Source organism: Pungitius pungitius, chromosome 2 (assembly GCF_949316345.1).
Source record: "Pungitius pungitius chromosome 2, fPunPun2.1, whole genome shotgun sequence".
Lineage (NCBI taxonomy): Eukaryota > Metazoa > Chordata > Actinopteri > Perciformes > Gasterosteidae > Pungitius > Pungitius pungitius.
Window position 1 is genome coordinate 5,283,397 of NC_084901.1, and position 20,482 is coordinate 5,303,878.

Here is a 20,482-nt window from a genome sequence, read left to right on the forward strand (position 1 = left end):
TTTAAAGAAAATGATTGCCTCTTTTTTGTTTTCCTCCCGTCTCCCACACCGTACCTGTTTGTGTATGTTAGTGTAAACACAATTTCCCTGGCAACATCGTAGATGTGATACTTTGACGCAACATACGGAAAACACTCTAGTGGAACTGGTTCTTCGCAAGCAGTTTGTTTGATATGTGATATGCGCCATAACTTTAACTTTGTCATACGGAAGGCAACGCCTGCTTACTCCCCTTGCCCATGTCATGCCTTTTTTATCGACACTCTTCACACGTTTCATACAGAACTTTTAGTTTGTGGCATTTAAAATGATTGTTTTGTGAAATGAGCCCTTGTCTGTTTGATACTATCTGATGTATTCATTTACATCATATATGAGGTCAAGATGTGCTGGTAGAAAAGGGCAGTGGGGGATTGTGGCCGCACCGATGACACGTAAGCAAAAACTGCTAATGTGTATGTGGTCCACAACTGTCTAAATTCCTCTTAGGTCATTTGTTCACATGTCCAAATGATTGTCTTTTGTCTCCCCCCCCCCCCACCTCGTTCCAAATCCATAACCATCCCCTCAGATGTGACATGTTCCCAGGTTTTGTTGATTGTAAATACTGTCGCTAGTTGCCGTGGTAGCTGCAGGAGTCACACTGAACTCTGATGAAAAGATGTTAATCGGACTGTGAAGGCATCCAAACAATTTTGAAAACCTCACGGATGCTCCTTGTATGTATCTTTTTAACCCTTGACTTTAAAGAGAGTGTTATATATTCTCTGATATTAATCCATTTGCTCCCGTAACTTTGTGAACTCTGTAAAAGAGTAATGAAGCATTGTAAATTGGGTTTTTGTACAACAGAACAATGTGAAACAGTGGGACATTTTGACCCCCGAGGGTTTTAAAAAAAAAATGTGATTAATGCCTCTTCAGTTACACCTATAATGGTTTGATGCCGCAGCACTTGGAGTGTTTTACACTAAAGGCCCCCCTCATTGTCCTACGCTGAGGTTTTGATTGGTCGCTATGCTTTTCTATACTGCACCAAACCCCTTTTGTGTTTGCCTTGTGCTGACCTCTCTCCACAGCGCTGGAGGTAAGTGTTTTCAGGTCCCCGTCACCACGGACGGCCAATTGTCTGGCTGACTGCTGTATCGAGACTTTATCCCACACACGTAGCTGTAGAGCGTCTTTTTCTAGTGTTTTTCTTACGTTGGAATGGTAAGGAATTTTTTCTAATGGCCGCTTCCTGAATTACAGCTACTTTTTGGACTGTAACAGATAATGGAAATGCTTGAAGAAATCTATATATAACCCAAACTGAAAGGTTTAACTGGGTGGAAACATAACTCCCTTCTTTATTACCGGTTATACTTGAAAGACTCGCCCAGTGAAGAGCAGGGCTACGTGATACATTGAGGTTCTGTTATTATTGTAACCTGGGTTCCTAAATTAAATATCCCCTCTAGATTACAGTAAGGGCTGTACTACTGCCAGCTATGTCTTGTTTTAGCTACACCTTCCTGGTCTGGGAAATGACCTGACCCAATGGTCTTCAAGTGGTATTTTGCACTTAAAAATAAAACATTTCTGAACTACGTTTGGTTTTGTGGTTTTCCTTTTATACGTGATTCATCCATTGGAGGAAGATGCTTTTTAGAGGTTTTTTAGTTTGTATTTAAAAGTACTAGGAAATGTGTGCAAAAATGTGAATAGATTCTTTCCTATTCCATGTTCAGCTCATAAAATGCCTCTGATCAGGTTATATTTATTACAGCAGTGCAAACCTATTTTTCAATTATCAACTAGTGACACATTATTTTGCACATATAAACAAAAGTTATATTTCAAGCTGATAATTAAAAAAAAATTTCAAGCTCAGATGTAACACGAAGGACTTATTCAGGGTTGTATTCAATTGTAAGTAACTTGAATCAGGGGTACAGATGCTTATTTTAAGTGAGGACGGATTTAATCAAAGCTGTCATGTCGTTTGCAATATTTTAGAGCCGTCGGGGTATGGTACAAACTCACACAGCCGTATTACGTAACTGCAATACTCGTCCGACGCGTCATCCATCAGCCGGAACCTTCATGTCTCAGTGTTGCTTTCCCGCCGGGCAGTCTAACGCGTTGCACTTGTCACTTCCGGCTCTTGTTTGGGCGACCGTTTGAAACAAGAGGTATTCTTTATGTGCTCGAATGGCAGGTTTATTCAATGAGGACACACGCGGTGGAACAAGAAGGGTCCTTTAGAGTGCACCATCTCTCTCCCGTACTATGTTCAAAAAGATGACTGAATTTGGTCCAGATTCCGGGGGGCGAGTTAAGGTAACGTCACGAAGCCTCGTACTACGCAAAATTTCAACTTGCCAACCATCAATACCGCTGCTTAAGAGATGAAATAACGTCACCCACACATATTCTTTATCTTTGTTGTTTTGTATTATCGTGTAACTAAAAGTACTTGAACACTTAACCGCCCGCCCTCCCTCCCTCCGCAGGGGATAACCATCGTGAAGCCCATTGTGTTCGGGAACGTTGCCCGTTACTTCGGGAAAAAGAGAGAGGAGGACGGACACACACACCAGTGGTCCGTCTACGTCAAGCCTTACAGAAATGAGGTTAGACATCCGGATCACAACGCGTATGCATCGTATATGCAACACTGCCATTCATGTTGATGATACCAATTATATTGTCATGTTTTCTTTTTTTTTAATGAATTGCTCTTCCAGGATATGTCTGCTTATGTGAAGAAGATCCAGTTCAAGCTTCACGAGAGCTATGGTAACCCTCTGAGAGGTGAGTAACACATTTGTCACGTTCTGTTGCCTCCTGTGGATTGCGCTTATTGATGTGACATTCAATGAAAGTAAGAGGCGTATGCTAATAAGGATGGGCACAGTGGCACATCATGTAAGCGTAAAGACAGGCGTACAGTGGCCCCCTTTTGTTTCTCTTCCCTCCAGTGGTGACCAAGCCTCCGTATGAGATCACAGAGACCGGCTGGGGGGAGTTTGAGATCATCGTCAAGATCTTCTTCATTGACCCCAACGAGAGACCTGTGAGAGCCTAACGAATAACTTCTCACGCTACTTTGCACCTTGGCACCCAATACTTACATGATAATATTTAGTATTTAGTATTCAGTGCAATACAAGAATTTCTAGCTGTACTTCTGTGTTTGCGTGCTTATCTTTTTCTACCTGTGCCTCAGGTGACTCTGTACCATCTGTTGAAGCTGTTCCAGTCAGACTCCAGTGCAATACCCAAGAAGACGGTTGTCTCTGAGTTCTATGATGAAATGGTACTTCTGTTAGCTTTCTGTAGCTTATGACCACAGTTAATCAACTGCATCCCCTGGTCTTTCAGTATTAGTATTATCGCCTAAATAGGTTGTGTGAATCATCAAAGGTTTCCACACACATTAAGCTTTCAAAACAACATCATCACATTAGTATTTTTGTATAAATTTTAGAATTGTGTGGAGCTGGGAGTGATACAGCGGACTGTTTTTCTTTGTAATGTTTCAGATCTTCCAGGATCCTACGGCCATGATGCAGCAGCTTCTGACCACATCGAGACAACTTACGCTGGGGGCATACAAGCATGAGACCGAATGTATGTATTTTTGTACAGCTTAAGAGGAAAATACATGTCCTGTATCTGTTCAGAAGAGCAACATTGACATTGTTTGAAGTAACTGAAATTATGTTTATTACGTTGTGTGTTTGCAGTCATTGAGCTGGAACAGAGGACAAAGGAGAAAATGGAGGCAGCAAAGAAGAGAACCAGCCAGGAGATCACTGAGCTGAAGGACAAACTAAAAGCCAGCAGAGAAAACATCAACCACCTGAAGGCAGAGATCAGGAAACTGGAGGAAGACGGAGACCACAAGGACCACTGAGACAAGGACGGACGCACACATTGTGGTTTTAAAAAAACAACATAGTTTTCATTCTTTTTTTTATTTTTCAATAACACAATATCATAAAGCTCAAATAAGACATCAGAATGATTCCCTAGCAGGTCACCAGGTTTTCTGGCTTCTACCTTTTTATGGTATTGTTTTTCAACCCAAACATTGTCGCATCAGCTGGCCATCAGGATGGTTAAGTATTCCCAATGAGGTCACCACATTGGTGTGAACAGTTCTGGATGTGATTAGCTTATTTCTGGGGTTGTTGGTTTTTTACTGATCTTTCAGTTTTCTATATAAAGTCAACAGGTTTTCATTATTGTCTGTAAATGTCTCTTGTGTTGTAACCTTTGGGGTTTGATGAGGGTTGATTCATAAAACAAAAATCTGTTTTTTATTTGTGAATTTTGACCCTTTATTAAGATTTAAGTAATGTTGATGCATAGTCAATATGCAGTAAGACTTCAGTAAGTTTCTCCCTGCAAAGACTATGAAATCATCCCCTTAGAAATTAATTCAGATAAACATACTCATGTATATTTTCTTGGACTACTTCCAGAATATATGTACAAAGAAACTTTTGAACACCAACAGATTTGTGCTTTTATGTTTTGTAATGATAAAAAATTCCTAATTTTTAAAAATGTTTATGCCGAGGTGTGACTTGTGAGATTTCCCTAAGTCTTTGAACGCATCTCGCAGGAAGTTCAAACTAACTATCCGGTCACTCAACAACTTTTCTTAAGCTGCACACAAATGCTCCTTTGTGTTCTCGGACTGTTCTTAACATAAACTCCAAAGCCAATATGCTCCAATACAAAGGGCTAAAATGGAAACCGTGTTGTGCAGGCAGTTACACTTGTTTCTGGCGTTTGGGCGTAAGTTCAGTAAATCCAAGGAGCGACTGAATGCTGTGAGCGCGCGAGGCTTCCTCTGGGCCCAGGTGTCCTTCATCAGGAGCAGCAGCTCAAGGTGGGCCCGTCGGTTCATTTGCACTTACTGCGTTCGGCTTAAGCCTTTAGCATGAATGTGGGCCCGAGACTGGATTATAAATCCTCTTGTAGGTACTAACAAAAAAAAAAAAAAAAGTATATTCATGTTACGTTGGTTTTTCAGTTTGAGCACTGAACTTACGTTAACATACGTTAATGATCATGGTGTAGATGATCAATGGTGTAGATGACAGAATTCTACTGTCGTGGATTTGATTGAAAGGGATCACGTTCCAATGTTAACTTTTTTGGGTTCAAAATGGTAAATGTTATATACCAAAGGCTCCAAATTTGGCTTTTAGTAGTTGGATTTTAAGTTTAATGAATAAACAACAATTTAATAAGCTAATAAGAAAATGGATAATGATTGCTCAAATTAAATTGATATGAACATTGTTATTATAGATAATAATAAGCTTACCTTGAAGATCAATCTTGTACATATATAAATAAAAATCTTATCTTTTCACCCTTGTCTCTACGTTGGTTATTTCTAGAAACAGCCCGCTGTCTTACCGGGGTTTTTTTCGGGGGTCACGTGATCCGAGGGCTTTGCACCTACGTCACAGAGACCGAGCTGGTGCCGACTAATGATTCTCCGCGTCGTCCTGCGTGCAAACTCCACGTCTTACCTTCCGAAAGACACCTCGCACCGCCGCGTTTCCCGTCGCCGTGGTGTTTTCATCCCGCTCTCGCGTGACCCGAAAGGAAAACACCGGGCCAATGCACCCCGCCTCGGACACATAATGTGCCCCAGCGCGCATTGACGGGAGTACTACGGCGAACGTAAACGCAACAAACAACCCAACAAACATGTCTCCCCGCTAAGAAAGGCAACCCGGTTCTGTTGCGTTCAAGTTCCCCAGGTAAGTCTGCAGGGTGCACAGTCACCGCCTTTGCTTTGTCGATGAGGACGTCGCGCGATGGCCGGCGTTTCTTTTAATCTGTTACATTGTATCACTAGTTTTACCCCCCCCCCCCCAATGGAAACGTTTCACTCGGCTGGTTCCCCCTGCAAAAAAAAAAAAAATCTGTTGCGTGACTTAGCGAGCTTTACTCCATTTCCTGTTTGCATCGTGTGAGAGGATGATGTGCAGCCAGGTTTGTGATCAACACGGTTGTTTCTCTTATCGAACGGTTCGGGCACTTTTCACAACTACACGCTTTCATGTTCACACTTGATGATGATGATGACGACAGTAACACCAATTTGGTTGCATCAGTCTGAGTGACACCTCTGTCAAATCTGATCCAGGCAAGGCTGAGGTAATCAGCAATGAAGTGTCCTGCACAAATGGTGCATGATATGTGCTGTGGTTCTCTTGCAATAACTCTGAAATGCTTTTCAACCTGAGTGCAGGAGGAGAGAGAAGCTCTGGCTGGACGAGGTGCTTGTGTCACATCAGGCACGCTGGCATGGCTCCACAGATCTTTGTTTGGCTGTCAGAGCGCCATTGTCGTCCCGGGGAGAGAGGGTCTGTGTGTTTTTTGTGCATTTAAAAGTCTACCCACGAAGGCCGAGTGCATCATCAGCACGCCGCGGCTTCATTGTGTGGGGGGTTCCCCAGAGGGGACGAGAGCGCTGTGGGGGCTGTGTTTCTTTTAGACCAACAGAGCATCCATCTGTTGAGCCCCTCAACAAAAGCCAATGCCGCCAAGGAAATTGGATCTTACAATTATCTTCAATCAATATGGGATGGCAAAGGAGGCCTTTACCGGTGGCTAGTAGTTAGTGAGGGTGTGTGCCACGCTGTGATTGCTGCAGATAATGAAGGGCTGTGGTTAGACTTGCTGGCTTCGGTGGGGGGGTGTAGGAGCCGTCACCTTGCAAATGTAGGTGTTTCTTCTCCTACACCCCTCAACTAAGATGTGTGTGTGATTGTTTTGTGTCATATGCAAACTGCTCTGGTTTCACTCTGTTACTATGGAAGATGTTCTCTGTTGTTGTTTGAATCAATGCTGTCCTCAGCTGCTTCTTAAGCAGCTTTTTAAGCAACGCATGTGACATCACTCAGTAAAGAACTGGTTCTGACTGTGTGCGTGGTAGGTGTGGTGGTGAGCTCATGGAGAAGCGATCACCTTCAGGCAGAGCAGCTCTGGAGGAGAGAAATGGCCTGGTGGAGGTAAGCAGCCTCAAGCCATCGATTCACAGCCATTATGTGGTTAATTCAAACATGGAATATATATGTGGTCCGATATTACATTTTACAGGGTGAAGGAAATGCGTGTTTCTAAACCATTTCAGTTCATTTTGCTGGAGAAAAGTACCGTTTTCACTGGAGACATTTGATGTAGCAGCAACCAATAACCTTGAGGACGACTCCGTTGGCCATTACAGTGACCCCGAGCAAATGATTATTGTGACCCAACGATTTCCAAATCACTAACGGGACAGACATTTGAAAAGAAAATAAAGCTGTCAAATTTATATTGTTCATTTTCTTTTTTTTCTTTGGCAAATGCGAGCATACTATTGGTGATTAGTTACTATCCGTAACCTTAACTGTTGAAAAAGCGAATGAAGGGTCACTGGATAATCAACACAATATTATCAAGCTGTATATTGTTAATATTGATATATCATGAAACCTTTTAACTAGGATGAAATGCATGCAATAAAAGATGTATCTTTGGCTCCATTTGAGATCCTTGTCTTTAACTGTCCGTACCTGTACTCGAGGAGGGTGGCGTGCCGAGAGGGGCCGAGGGTGGAGACGTGGATGCTCGGACGCCGAGGAAGAGCAGCTCCTCCCGCTCCTCCCGCAAGAGCTTCCGCTTGGACTACCGGCTGGAGGTAAGACTTCACTTCCCACAATCCCCCCCCCCGACCCCCAATACCCCGTCTTCTACTTAAGCACACATCAACTCGTCAGCCTTCCCCTGAATCATCATCATCATTCCCATAATGCCTTTCCCTCCACATTCAGCTCACTGTTTGTTTCTTTCAGCATGAAAAAATATACTAAAAGGTCACTTTGGATTCTAGGAGGAAGTAACAAAGTCCTGCCGGGACAAACATGGCCGCTGGACCAACCCCTGGCCCACATGGCGGTTCCCTTCCTACACCACCCTGCTCAGATTCCTGTTACTGGATAAAAACCACAGCAATATACCAACTAGTAAAGAGGTGTGTTCTCTTTTAAAGTGAAGTGGTCTAGCCATTAACTATGTTTCCGGCTTTGTTTCTGTAAGCAGCAACAATAATGATGTTATTTCCTGTGTAGAGACGAGCAGCACTGTAGCATTAGCATCGTGTCAAACTGTCTGTGTTTCATACGTCCGATACTCGTCCCTCTCGTCCCTCTGGGCGAAGGCTCTGGACGCCGAGCTGCCAGTGATGGAACCGTACTTCGTCCTCTCCCCGGACCTTTCTGACTCCGGTCCGGGTCTGAGGGTGACCTGGCTGGGTCACGCCACGGTTCTGGTTGAAATGGACGGGCTCAATATTCTGACGGACCCGATGTTTAGCCAGAGGGCCTCGCCGCTCCAGTTCATGGGGCCCAAAAGGTACAGAGGTCCCCCGTGCACCGTGGAACAGGTGTGGTACCTTTTTTCTTGTTTTTAGCAGTATTTATCCATGGCCTTGTGGGTGTTTTTTCTTCTTCTTTTGGCTGCTACCATCATTACCATGGTTTTGTTTTTTTGTTGCTGCCAACAGCTGCCCAGGATCGACGCTGTGGTCATCAGTCATTCTCATTATGACCATCTGGATGTTGGCTCCGTGGCCGGCCTCAATGAACGCTTTGGAGGGGAGCTGCGCTGGCGAGTGTGCTCTTCAGAAAAAACCCTCAAATGTTTTGCCCCAGCTATTAAACCGTATAGTGTGTGTGTGTGTGTGTGTGTGTTTTAAGTAAAACCGGTCGGAACATAACTGCAACAAGACGTGTTGGGCGCACAGGTTTGTGCCCCTGGGTCTGATGGACTGGCTGGTGAAGGCGGGCTGTGAGAATGTGATGGAGCTGGACTGGTGGGAGGAGAACTGCGTGCCGGGTCACGACGACGTTACCTTCGTCTGCACGCCTTCTCAGCACTGGAGCAAGCGCACGGCGCTGGACGATAACAAGGTACCCGTCCGTTTGCCTGGGATTTCAGGGTCAGCGAATCTATTCAACAGCAATAAATCAGGTTTTATTTTGACACAATCAAGTACATCCTCGGCGTTGTTTTTATCATGTGGTCTCAGTCTCTTTGGGGCAGCTGGTCCATCTTGGGTCCGGAGCATCGATTCTTTTTCGCTGGCGATACGGGCTACTGCACTTGCTTCCACGAGATCGGCCGGCGCTTCGGACCCTTCGACCTGGCGGCCATCCCCATCGGCGCGTACCTGCCCAGGTGCTCATAAACCTGTCTAGTACATTCTGAAAGAGTTTAACTCTCAACAAACCACCATAAAGTTTATTTTAAAACGGACAAAATAATAGTTTTTTTTTCTCCCAGGGATATGATGCAGGGGCAGCATGTAGACCCAGAAGGGGCTGTTCAGATTCACCAAGACCTTCAGGCCAAGCAGTCTGTGGCCATTCACTGGGGAACCTTTGCGCTCGCTTATGAGGTACAAAATGCAGTTAAATGAAGACGGGAAACGTTGTATTAAAGGGCATCGCTGCTCCCTTCGGAGAAACCAGTCTAATTTTACATTAGATTACAAAGATCTGTGTGAAGTTGAAGCTACTGTCGGAAATGTTTGTGACTGGGCCGTGCCGTCCCTTCTTCATCCAGTACTACCTGGAGCCCCCGGTTCGTCTCAGAGAGGCCATGGAGCAGAAGGGACTGAAGCCAGACTCCTTTTTCACTCTGCATCACGGGGAGTCTCGCCTTGTAGCGTCCCAGGAGGGAGACGTGTTCGACTGACCCCCTCTGCAGCATTTTAAGTGCTGAAAAGGTTTTATGAATGCTGGATCTCCACCATAAGAATGTTTATACAGTTAGTATCTGTAGTAGAGCACAAAGATTTTTTTTTAACATATTTAGAGACTGATTTCCACACTTCAGGAAGCTTTGTTTCCTTTTACCAGAACACTGATCAATGTTCAACCACAAAGCAAAGAACTCTGCATACTCAAGCTATCGGTTGGTGTAAACAATCTTGAGAATAAATTAAACTTAATACAACAGTTTTTTTAGATCAGTGTGAGCCAATACCACCATACAAAAATGTAGTTTTCTGAATGTTCACCCATAACTACATGAGATGCAGAATTCCCAACCACTGTATATTAATGAAGAGCTGTAAGATGAAGACTGAAGACGAGCTGGGTTCACCTTCATGTCTTAAATAGAACTTTTTAGGGTGATTGTTTTCACTGCGTAGAACCTGAGTGAAAAGATGCATTTGCTTCAGAGCAAAAATATTCATTCAAGTACTCACTGTTAAACGGATGTTTTATCCTCAATGCTGAATTAATGTGGCTTGGACCTGATTCATTAAATATGAATTGCAATTCAAATGTCCTTTCTTGCTGTCTATAAACATTTCATACAGTATGCAGCCTTAAGCACAGCTTCAGTCTACAAAGTGAAAGAAATCACAGTATTGCATGTTGAGTCAATTATGTCAAAAGTCACAGTACATGCAAGATCAAAATATGTTATTTAAAAAAAAAAATCATTCTTTACTTTACCCCTTTTCAACATTGTACGTCCTTTTTGTGAAAGCTAAACTATACATTTATTTTTTGCCTGATTTATTGAACATTCAGTTCTTTCACGTTTTTGGACATGCTATTTCTATGACCTTGATTCACTTTTTTTTCAACACGCCATACTATGAAATAAGTCAACATCATTTGCTTTGAGGTTTTCTTCTGCCACCTTAAGTTAGTTAGTGGTTTCACTCATACCTGCTGACGAGGGGCTCCCGCACATCCAAACACAAATCGATCCACGTTGCATTCTGCTAGAGCTCTGCTCCTTCAGCAGACAGATTGAAATAAGTCTTTAAAGCAGACATTACCTTTTAACTAGTGTCAAACAAATGCTGCATTTGTTTGTTCTTCCTCCCCACGCCCACAGGTGCCAGGAATTACTTCCCTAAAAAGGTCGTAAAGGGCTGTTTTTTACTTTTCCCACTTCTTGCTACACGTTTTTTTGTGGTATTTAGATGCAACGTAAATAAAGAAAAGAGAAAGACAAGACATTGCTGTGTCTACTAGGTTTTCTAATAAAAACAAAGCAAAATATAGTTTGATATTATTGGTTTGAATCAAAAACTTCAGTTACTCTGCATGAGAAAACTTAAGTTATCAGTGTTCTTTTCCAAATTGTTGATGTCATTTGGGCATATTTGGGCTATTTAGAAATGTAAATTGACTCCATGATTGGTCAGTACACTGAAATATTTAAAGGCTGTAATAATAACATAAATAAATTCAGTTCAGTGTTGGCAGCCTTATGTGATCTGCTCCCGGATGTGAGAAGAAGGAAAACAAGAAATCCAGGTGTTTTGTCCCTGTTCAGACTGAATAAAATATGCTTCTGCTTAAAACACCTAAATCTAAACCTGATTAACATCTGACAATGTTTTAAATAACCAAATTAGGTCTGAATATTGTGCGAGACAGAATTCAAGTTCTGATTTTTATAATTTATTAATAAAATAACTTTAGGAGTGTTAAAAAAGAAGTTCAACAGCTTAAATGATCCAGTAGCCCTACTCTTAGATAATTATAAAACATTTTGCCAACACGTGCCTTTAGGATCAGTCTGTATCATTCCGGAGAGGCAGACTTTGTTTCCGAGGATCGGCGACCACATCTTCTGCAAAAATAATTTCATTTGAAAAGATCCCTAAGAATCTAAAGCGTCCCTCGGTGGTGTCGGTAATGTCGTCACGGCGCAGCATCGTCTGCACGCGTCTCTGCGTCAGTGCGAGTCTCCTCCGACCCTCCGGAGCGACGCAGAGAGAAGTCCAGGAAGATGCCGTCCACAAACTCGGGCTCGCCGCCCGCCGCCGCCGCCGCCGCCTCAAGGCTGGACGGCGTACCGGGGTCGGAGGCCGTGTCCTGGGCCCGGGACGACGCGGGAGAGTCGGACGCCAGCGAGCCAGAGCGGTGCGTGTCCTCGCCCGGCGAAGGCTCTGGGAGGAGGCAGGGGGAGGGATTCTGTGGCTGGGGCGGGTCGCGACCTGCACAGGGGATAAGCACCAGTGGGTCACACGCGTTCACAGCTCTCTGGGATCAGTCCTTCCTGTTTAGGGAGCAACGGCTTCTTTGTACGAGACGTTTCTGATGTTAAGCAATAAATAAACAAGAACTGTTTTGTGACAGAACCGGATACGTTTTCTTTTGAAATCTTCAGCTTTTTGACACCTTTAGAGACAAGTCTTTCCCTCCAGAAATGAGAGCGTCTTTGCCAACCTTGTCGGGTCATTTATTACCAGGGCAACCGTACCTGAGAGGGCAGCGGAGGCGGCGTGGCGCGCTGCGCTGGACGCGCCGGTGCCGCCGCAGTCGCTGGGCGCGGCCGGTGTGGATTCGGCCAAAGAGCTGCTCTCCTCCAGGCAGGAGGTCATCTCGGAGACCGAGTGGCGCCTGATGCCGGCGCCCCCTGCCGCGAAAGAGTCGGAGTCGTACTCCACCACAGGGGTCAGCATGGGCACGTTGTAGCTCTTGGAGCGGACCACTGGGTTCTTGGGGATGGGCGGGTTTCCGGGTTTGGACGGCCAGGAGCGACGGAAGCGGTTTTCTGGAGAGAGAGAGAGAGAGAGAGACACAGAAAGATTGCTTCATTAATGGGATTACTTTGAAAACAAAAAAGTTCAAATGCACACACTGGATACTTACTGTACAACCAGCACACCTCTATCGCCTGTCAACACATTTATACTCACATGTACGTACCTAAAAGGCAGGAGGAGCAGTGCAAATTGGAAGATCCATCTCTGGAGTGCAACCCATGGGTGCCGAGGTAGGGAGAGACCACCTTCTGGATGAGAGCCTCTAAACGAAGGTAGTCATCGGTCACACCTTTAGATTCATGGACTCCCTGCATCAGACACACACACACACACACACACACACACACACTAGTTGGATTTGGCGGATAGTTGCAGCTTGTTGGCATGTGGCAATGGAAACTTTAAAAGCTTTGCAAGAGATCTCAGGCTCAAAGTTAAAGGTGCACTTTCTGTGATGTAATAAGACACTTAGCAACTGCAGAAAGTGAACAACAGATGTCAGTTGTGTCTTTCACATCATCCGCCGCCCAATTCTTTGTTGTAAAAATATCGATTAGATCAGCTGAAGTGAGAGCCGGTGTTTTAGATTAGCATCCGCTATCACGGGTCGACCCCAACGGGTCCCTCCCCCCCCCCCCCCCCACGACGCCCTGTGCCCTTGATGTCACAATGCTTTTTAAGGAAATCAGTGGCAAAACAATGACTGTCAATAAATGGGACTTAAAGCTGTGCTGTTTAATAACTACGAAAAAATAAAAGAGAACGTCCCGTTTAAAAATTATTTGCACGACAGTTGGTGTCGCCTCTACAATTAACACCTTGTGGCCCCCGGGGAGTCGCAATAAAGAGATCAATGGTTTTTCCACTACTCTAACCCACCGCACACAGATGAACCACATCAACAGAGCAGGCTTCGGGAAATCGCCGTCACAGAACGAAAGGGAAATCATTAACAGATGAAACGAGCAGCAACCATTCGGTGAATCGTATCCGCCTCTTAACGCCTCGCTTTCATAGACACGGGAGAAAAAAGAACTACAATGAATGAAGTCCAGTTCTCTATTTTTGCGTCCTTTTGACGCTCTCTACACCCTCCTCTGTCTTTAATCCATCAAAAAAAACGACGATTCAAGCTTCAAACTCTGAAGATCGGGCTTCTGGTAAATGGTGACGAATTGAGGCGAGCTGTCCACAGGGGGGGGACCCATGGGGCGTCTGCCCTCTCATCCAGTAACCCAAGACAGAGATTCACATATCCCGCTGACCTTTTGCTCCGGTACAGATTTCGATTATGAGGCCGCTATTCCAAACAGATCCCTCAGACGATCGACTTGCTGACGACCAGCGAGCGTCACTGTTTTATGCCCGTGTGAATGAAACGGCGTTCCCAAACAGATGCAGGCGGGGGTGCAGAGGGCCTTGCGTGGCCATGGGAAGACTCACAGGTCTCCTCTGAGATGACTTCCTGTGGGATCCTCTCGCTCTCTGTGCCCTCTGATCCTCCATCTGTAGCCACTTAGCCTCCGCCCTCAGCCTGCAGCAGCCGCGGATGTTGGTCTGTGTGTGTATGTGTGTGTGTGTGTGTGTGTGTGTGTGTGTGCGTGTGTGTGCGTGTACCTGTAGTAGTAGCAGCATCTGTATGATTGAAGGGGGAACTCGGGCTCGGGGACGACACAGAGCTTCGTCCAGCTTCAGGTTGAGGGTTATGATGTTCCTGAAGTGGAGGAGAGCCATCTGACGCACTGACGGCTCCTTTCCCTGAGGACACACAGGTCAACGCACAGTTGTGTAGCGGAGCTATAAGCGTGTGAGTCCGGTTGTGTGTGTGTGTGTGTGTGTACCTGCACGGGGTAGAAGATGGCCTGCAGCATGGACAGAACATCGCAGAAGAAGAAGTCCCACGTGTCGGCCAGAGAGTCCAGCAACTTCTGACCTATCGCACACAAGCATGAAGACAAACAACAGACCGCCGCAAAGTCAAAGACGTCACCGCCTGAATGCCGCATTAGGTCAAACTTCGGGGGAGGGGCTTTTCAAACGCTCGTTATCGGAGAGCGTCATGTGACTTGATCGGATCTAATGTCATGCACATGGTACAAATGTGTGTACAATGTATGTCGGCATGACAGAGCCTTGTTGAAACCATGAGAATGGCGTGATGTTCTTGCAACATCACATTTTGCAGCATACGTCTGTCGGTGCATCACTTACACACACACACACACACACACACACACACACACTAACAGAAAGACACACCAGTACGCGCACACTGCGGTTGAGGGAGCCAGAACAATGGGTCTGTGAGTCACTGCATGTACCGCAGTGTTTTTCGCCTCATCTTATGTGTAGTGTGACGTACTGCATCACTTCGCATGCTTTTGCAGTGACGACAGCCCTGAAAGTCTGTGTGTCAGAGGTGTCTCACATAAAAGGTCAGACATTCGCCACAAAAGAGAGAACAAATTCAAGCGACTTGTTCTCACATCCTCGATGGCTGGTTCTCATGCTCTGGTGTGCGTCTCTGTGGGTGTGATCCATCACACGGGTCTGATGGTGCAGAGATAAAGGGACGTTCTAACAACGCAATCACCTAGTTCAATGACGATGGCTCTGTGAACATTCCTCACTAAAGGCACAAGGCAAAGTGAGGAGGTCGATAGGGGTCACGCGTGGCGTACGCCGTACGGCACGCGCAGGGTCTGGCTTGCCTTCGTAGAAGTGGATCTTGTCTCTCAGTATCACCATGCCTTTAGTGAGCAGCTGGTTCTGAAGGTACTCGGTGAAGAAACAGCCCAGCTCGGTCTTCAGCAGCTGCCTGTATGAGAAAAAGAAAATTGTGTCAAGATGATAATTGTGACACAGTACCCCCACGCCATCAGTATTGTTTAAACCACACACACTTAGTTCTAGTCAACTGCAACGCTGCTGTGTTTGAACACAAGCAGACTCAGGAAATGAGAAAAGATGTGGTTCACCCTGAAGACAAAGAACGTTTCAACGACAGGATTTTCCACTGATAAACACAGGTAGAGATCAGCTTGACAGCCCCCTCCCCCGGGAACGATTGACCTTTGACCTTTACCTTATCTTCCCCATGACTACTGGCCGTAATGCGAAGCGTTCATATTGTTCAAGTTCATTACGAGAGCTTGAGTCAGTGTGTGTGTGTGTAGGGGATGCAAACTGGCATGTGTTGATGTGTCATTAAAAGATTACATTTAGCATGCGGAAGCTGCCATTTTGTGTGTATAGGAGTAAGGGAAGGTTAGAAATTACAGGGTGCAACATTACAATTTAGTCCAATTCCTTCCTGACATACAAACCAGATTAAGCTCAACATTGGGCCGTGCTGGTGTGAAGGTCAGCGGGAGAGTCCGAAAAAAAGGGGGGCAAGCGGAACACAAAGAGGCCGAGAATGCTCACCTGACTCCTTCATTCAGTGTGTAGAGTTCATTTTCCCCCAGATCCTTCCTCTGGAACACTGATATCACCGCGTTGTGGATGCTAAGCAGAAGCACACAGAAGCTTTTAGTGGACAGATATCCGCTAAGACTAAAGCGTAGGACAATAGACTAATATTACACCCATCAACAGTATGCATTATAACCACATGACTAGTGAAGTTCTGCGTACAAAATGAGTGATTTCCGTTGCTTCAAAGTGAGATCCATTGTCGATTTGCCGGACACATAGCAGGAAAGAAACGCTGCGAATTTGCACAAAGAAGCTGCACAATCCAAACCATAAAACCAGAGAGGAGAATAAAAAAACGCAAAAGAGTGGATCCAAAATTATAAAGAGCAATTGCCAACCCCCATATTAATATTATTTATGTATTTATTATTGCTTTTTTTCCCCTGTCATTTACTATGTTTTGTCGCATTATTTGTTCAGTGAAACCGAAAAAATCTAAGTATAAATAAATAAAAAAAACATCAAGAAGGTGGGGGCAAGGACCCTTTCTACAGCTCCAGCTCATGTTGTTCACGCACCTCCGACCCCCCCCGAGCACTTCTGCTTTCACTCTCCACTGTAGTGCCTCAAAAAACATCATAAAAATAACCAGAGAAACGAGAGAGAGAGAGAGAATGAGATTAAAGGAAAGGGCGATGGATGGAGATAAAAAGAGACGAGTGATGGCCCCTCGGGGGGGGGGGAGACACAGAAAGAGTTTGTATTCACAGCAGGGACAATGCTGCTGCCGGAGCTCCCCGCCGGCGATGTTTATTCTGGGGAAAAAGGCCCGCACACGTCCCTGTTTGTGTGTGTGTGTGTGTGTGTGTGTGTGTGTGTGTGTCAACATCCAGGAGCGACGGGCCTGAACGGGGTCCTTCGCACACTGACCCGTTCCAAGTGGCGTTGGCGCCGGCCCTCCTCTGCTGGGTCCCTATGTGCCTGTTGCACTCGTCCGCCGGCCCTCCGGTGGTCCCGCCCCTTTCCCCTCCTCCGACACCGGGGGTCTTGGCCTGCGAGAGGTCGGTGAGGCTGGAGGAAGAGCCGAGACCCAACCTCAGCTTGTTCTGAAGACTCCTCGAAATCCAAAAGACAGAAAGAGAGAAACAGTTAAGAGAAGAAAACTGCAGTACGTTTACACTGCACCTTTTGTACCTATCGTGTTACTTTAGCAGTATATGTATGTTCCTTTTGTGTGTTTTTATGCTGTATATTGTTTGATATTGCTGCTGCTTCGCTGAAGGCTAAAGGAGATCTTTCCATTGTGTCACTGCAGTGACAATAAAACCTCTTTATCTTTACTGGATGATACTAGCGGAGCCACGCCCACTTTACAATTACGCAAGTGGAACCCGGCAACAGTACATAAAGTATAAAAGTCCCAGACAATAATAGTTAATAATTGATTGTTGTTTTTTTGGTTTTTCTGTCACAGAAATGTCCAAATCTATCAAAAATGCATTATATTTTCTTTGTTATGCTATGTTATTTTCAAAAATAGAACAACACTTATAGAACTCAAAAAATAAGCATAAAGTCTGCAGAGAGACGACATAACTGATGCACACATTACACTTTGACTCTGCCCTGACGTTATTGGCTCACAGCACCTTTCATTGACGGATGACTACTTTTTATTAGCCATCTGTTGATGTTTACACAAGAGTATGCACCATACTGCTTAAAACATATACAACTCAGCAGAGAGACGAGTGTGTGCCGGGAGACATTCAGGAGGAGAGTAAATCAGAAACGGAAGGATAAAGATTTAAATGTAGAAATCGAGAGAAGAGCAAGCTGGAAAAGGCAGAGAGGGAAACGTAAGAGGGACAGAGGAGCTGAAGGAGAGAACGATGGAGGAGGACAGGACCGAAGCCAAAGGATCATAGCAAAGTCAGAGAGGGGAGAGAAAGAGGGAGGGGGGGGGGGGGGGGAGCGAGGAAAGGAGACACCAGGAAAAGGAAAAATGAGAGGAGAGTGAGGTGAGGTGGAGTTGGAGGCGAAGAATGATCAATAAATGGGTCCACGCAGGAGAAACATCAACCGTACAAGGTGGTGCAGGTTAAATTACACGCTCCTCAGATTTAAAGTTTCTAAGGTAGAAAGTAGTTGAGGATATATTTTGGGGTTGTGAATGACGGAAGGCCTTATGAGAGCCCCCAAAGTCTACCGAACAAAGTACAAATGTGGTGTCGAAGCGGAGTATAAAGTTGCTTAATAAACTCAGAAACAGGTAACGAAACAGTGTTCTCTCCAAAATTAAATATACTGAACCAGAACTTCCTGCAAAAGGTTAAAACAGACAACCCCCCCCCCCCCCCCTGACCCCCGCACCCACACACACACATGAAAAGAAAGGGGGAAGTTGTGGAAGAGGACAAGTGTCTGTGTCCTCACGGGTGTCCTCTCGTTCACAGGCCCTATTTGACATTTTCCCTCCCACCTACTTCTTTTACTTTTCTCCCTCTTCTCACCCTCCCTCCCTCCCTCCCTCCCTCCCTTTGCCAGTCTGTGCCGCTCGGTGACCATGCAACGTGAGCTTTTGTGTCAGGGCGAAACAAAGGCGCCCTTTGAGGTACAAGAGCTGCCAAAGGGGGGGGGGAGGAAGGATTTAAAGGTGACACACGTTTCACTTCCTCCTCTTTTTTTCTCTCTGTGTGGGGCCCAGAACCGAACGGTGATGTATTAAAAGCTGTAATCAATTATTCCTCCTTCTTTCTTTCCAAAACCTTTGTAAAGATGCGTGCCCAATTTCATTTCATTGAATTTTAAGACAAAAGGAAGATGACGAGGGGAAACGGGTCTGAAAGGAGATGTAAAAGGAAGGATGGGACATTTAAAAGCAGGTAAAAAGGTATGTGGCGAGGAAGAGGGGAGAAAGTGTGTGCTCGAGTGTGTGAGTGTGTGTGTGTGTGTGTGTGGGGGGGGGGGGTGGTTGTGGTCCATCTGTCAACCTGGATCTTAGTTCAACTCCACATAAATAGGTCAGTGTGAGAAACAGGAGCCTGGGCCTCAGATACAAAACACACACACACACACACACACACACACAAACTTTCATCCGAGCGAGGGTGCATTTCCAGAGCCTCTCAGTAAAGGTGCAGTGATGAACCTACCGACATCTGCAGAGCAGAGAGCAGAAGGTACGGAGCCTGTGCGACGGAATGAGTCAATTAAAGGCTGGGAACGTGACCCGGAAGTTGGATGCTATTTGAATGCGGCGCTAATACAACAGGAAGGAGCTGGGAGGTGCAAAATCTGTGCTCTAATTACGAAACAAAGGAGGATAAGGGGAATGTTTGCATGGCTGAGAGGACAAATGAGGTCATTCAGGAATGTGTGGGAGTCACTTGCATCTACCTTTTTGTGTCCCAAAGACGCGGGGGGGGGTGACAAAGGGAGAAAAAAAAAAGGAACAGAAAAAGTATTGGAGGAGCAGGAGAAGCTCTCTGATGTGTGTGGTCTTACCTCCTAAATGAGCCCTCACGTTCCATATTGGCCTTGACGGACAGCTGGGGCCTAACGACCGTCCGGCAACAGCTGCTGACTCGTCATCATCATCTGAAACAGGTGGAACGAGTGGAGGAGAAAAAAAAGTCTTCAGATTCAGAACCAAAGCCGCCGGGAGTAACGAACTTAACGGGCTTTTGTGGAGGCCGCTTGCTGACTTGAAGCCATTTGTCTTTCTGGGAGACGTTTGACACGTCACAGAGGGTAAAGACACAGGGGGACACTTCAGCAGAGCGGACACGCCGATGTCATCGGCAACAGTAACCGGGCCCACTGTGAAAAAACGTCAGTGACATTTGCACTAAATGTTTCATGTAAACAACCCTCATGAGAAAGCTGAATAAGACAGGTGTCCATTACTTAAATGTGGAAGCTTTTTTGCATGACAGAATAATACGAATTAAGAATAAACAGCTTCATAAAGCAGCTTTAACGTTTGCATTTCCTGTCTGTGCAGCCTCGGCGGCACTCTCAAATAAAGGCACTATGCTCCCGCGATGATGGATAAATAAATTAAAAATGACAAGAGTCAAATACTTCAGGACTGAGTCAGACAGATATTCAGACAGACAGACGGACGGGTGTCTCCATTCAGCGTCTCGCTAACGAGACCGTAATCAAATTACACCCAAGTGGGTGAGACGGACATCGGATCCTGCCCCCGAACTCAAATGCCCTTCTACTCACTCCATCTCTCACACACACACACACACGCGCACACGGATAGAATGACACGCGTCAGGCAGGTCTGTAGTACAGGGCCAACTGGGGTAATGGCACATGGTCTCAAACTTGTGCAATCACAGAACGAGTCTCCTCCCCATTGGTTTTGTTTTTCACGGTTGCCTGGTAATAGTAATAGTAGTAATAGTAATACCTGTTACCCATCTACTTTTGTCAGTCATTTCTGCCCGAAGCACACTTCTGTCGACCGAT

At 45.5% G+C, this 20,482-nt stretch overlaps 3 protein-coding genes across 4 annotated transcripts in view; 2 read left to right on the forward strand and 1 right to left on the reverse strand.

The window, feature by feature from the left end:
• The first annotated feature begins 2,046 nt into the window (after window positions 1–2,046).
• Window positions 2,047–4,312, forward strand: yeats4 (YEATS domain containing 4). The gene is made up of 7 exons (XM_037460613.2): window positions 2,047–2,322; window positions 2,496–2,615; window positions 2,730–2,796; window positions 2,964–3,058; window positions 3,212–3,301; window positions 3,528–3,615; window positions 3,732–4,312. The coding sequence occupies exons 1-7, from the start codon at window positions 2,272–2,274 to the stop codon at window positions 3,899–3,901; spliced, it is 681 nt and encodes a 226-aa protein (XP_037316510.1). The 5' UTR covers window positions 2,047–2,271; the 3' UTR covers window positions 3,902–4,312.
• Window positions 4,313–4,503: 191 nt separating this feature from the next.
• napepld (N-acyl phosphatidylethanolamine phospholipase D) lies at window positions 4,504–10,786 on the forward strand. Its single transcript, XM_037460606.2, has 10 exons — window positions 4,504–4,885; window positions 6,953–7,028; window positions 7,586–7,699; window positions 7,892–8,032; window positions 8,219–8,443; window positions 8,564–8,667; window positions 8,804–8,969; window positions 9,089–9,237; window positions 9,343–9,457; window positions 9,625–10,786. Exons 1-10 carry the CDS (start codon window positions 4,743–4,745, stop codon window positions 9,754–9,756), a joined length of 1,365 nt encoding a protein of 454 aa, XP_037316503.2. The 5' UTR covers window positions 4,504–4,742; the 3' UTR covers window positions 9,757–10,786.
• Window positions 10,787–10,993: 207 nt separating this feature from the next.
• Window positions 10,994–20,482, reverse strand: part of LOC119210515 (proline-rich protein 5-like) — a 10,913-nt gene continuing 1,424 nt past the window's right edge. The window contains exons 2-10 of one of the 2 annotated variants that reach the window (XM_037460611.2): window positions 19,505–19,597; window positions 16,928–17,113; window positions 16,007–16,087; window positions 15,292–15,398; window positions 14,422–14,513; window positions 14,198–14,338; window positions 12,744–12,888; window positions 12,295–12,588; window positions 10,994–12,028 (exon numbers count right to left, since the gene is read on the reverse strand). In XM_037460611.2, the coding sequence (XP_037316508.2) occupies window positions 11,733–12,028; window positions 12,295–12,588; window positions 12,744–12,888; window positions 14,198–14,338; window positions 14,422–14,513; window positions 15,292–15,398; window positions 16,007–16,087; window positions 16,928–17,113; window positions 19,505–19,530 (1,368 nt within the window). In that variant the 5' untranslated portion in view covers window positions 19,531–19,597 and the 3' untranslated portion in view covers window positions 10,994–11,732. Of the gene's footprint in view, window positions 12,029–12,294; window positions 12,589–12,733; window positions 12,889–14,197; window positions 14,339–14,421; window positions 14,514–15,291; window positions 15,399–16,006; window positions 16,088–16,927; window positions 17,114–19,504; window positions 19,598–20,482 lie in introns of both variants that reach the window. The other variant, XM_037460612.2, reaches the window with a different exon arrangement.

Bases quoted from the DNA above. Each gene is read 5' to 3' on its own strand.
- napepld (XM_037460606.2), top strand. From the start codon at position 4,743: ATGGAAACCGTGTTGTGCAGGCAGTTACACTTGTTTCTGGCGTTTGGG. The intron at 8,033-8,218 runs GTGTGTTCTCTT...CTCTGGGCGAAG, and splicing joins ATATACCAACTAGTAAAGAG to GCTCTGGACGCCGAGCTGCC. The intron at 8,444-8,563 runs GTGTGGTACCTT...TGCTGCCAACAG, and splicing joins CCCCGTGCACCGTGGAACAG to CTGCCCAGGATCGACGCTGT.
- yeats4 (XM_037460613.2), top strand. From the start codon at position 2,272: ATGTTCAAAAAGATGACTGAATTTGGTCCAGATTCCGGGGGGCGAGTT. The intron at 2,616-2,729 runs GTTAGACATCCG...TTGCTCTTCCAG, and splicing joins TCAAGCCTTACAGAAATGAG to GATATGTCTGCTTATGTGAA. The intron at 2,797-2,963 runs GTGAGTAACACA...TCTTCCCTCCAG, and splicing joins CTATGGTAACCCTCTGAGAG to TGGTGACCAAGCCTCCGTAT.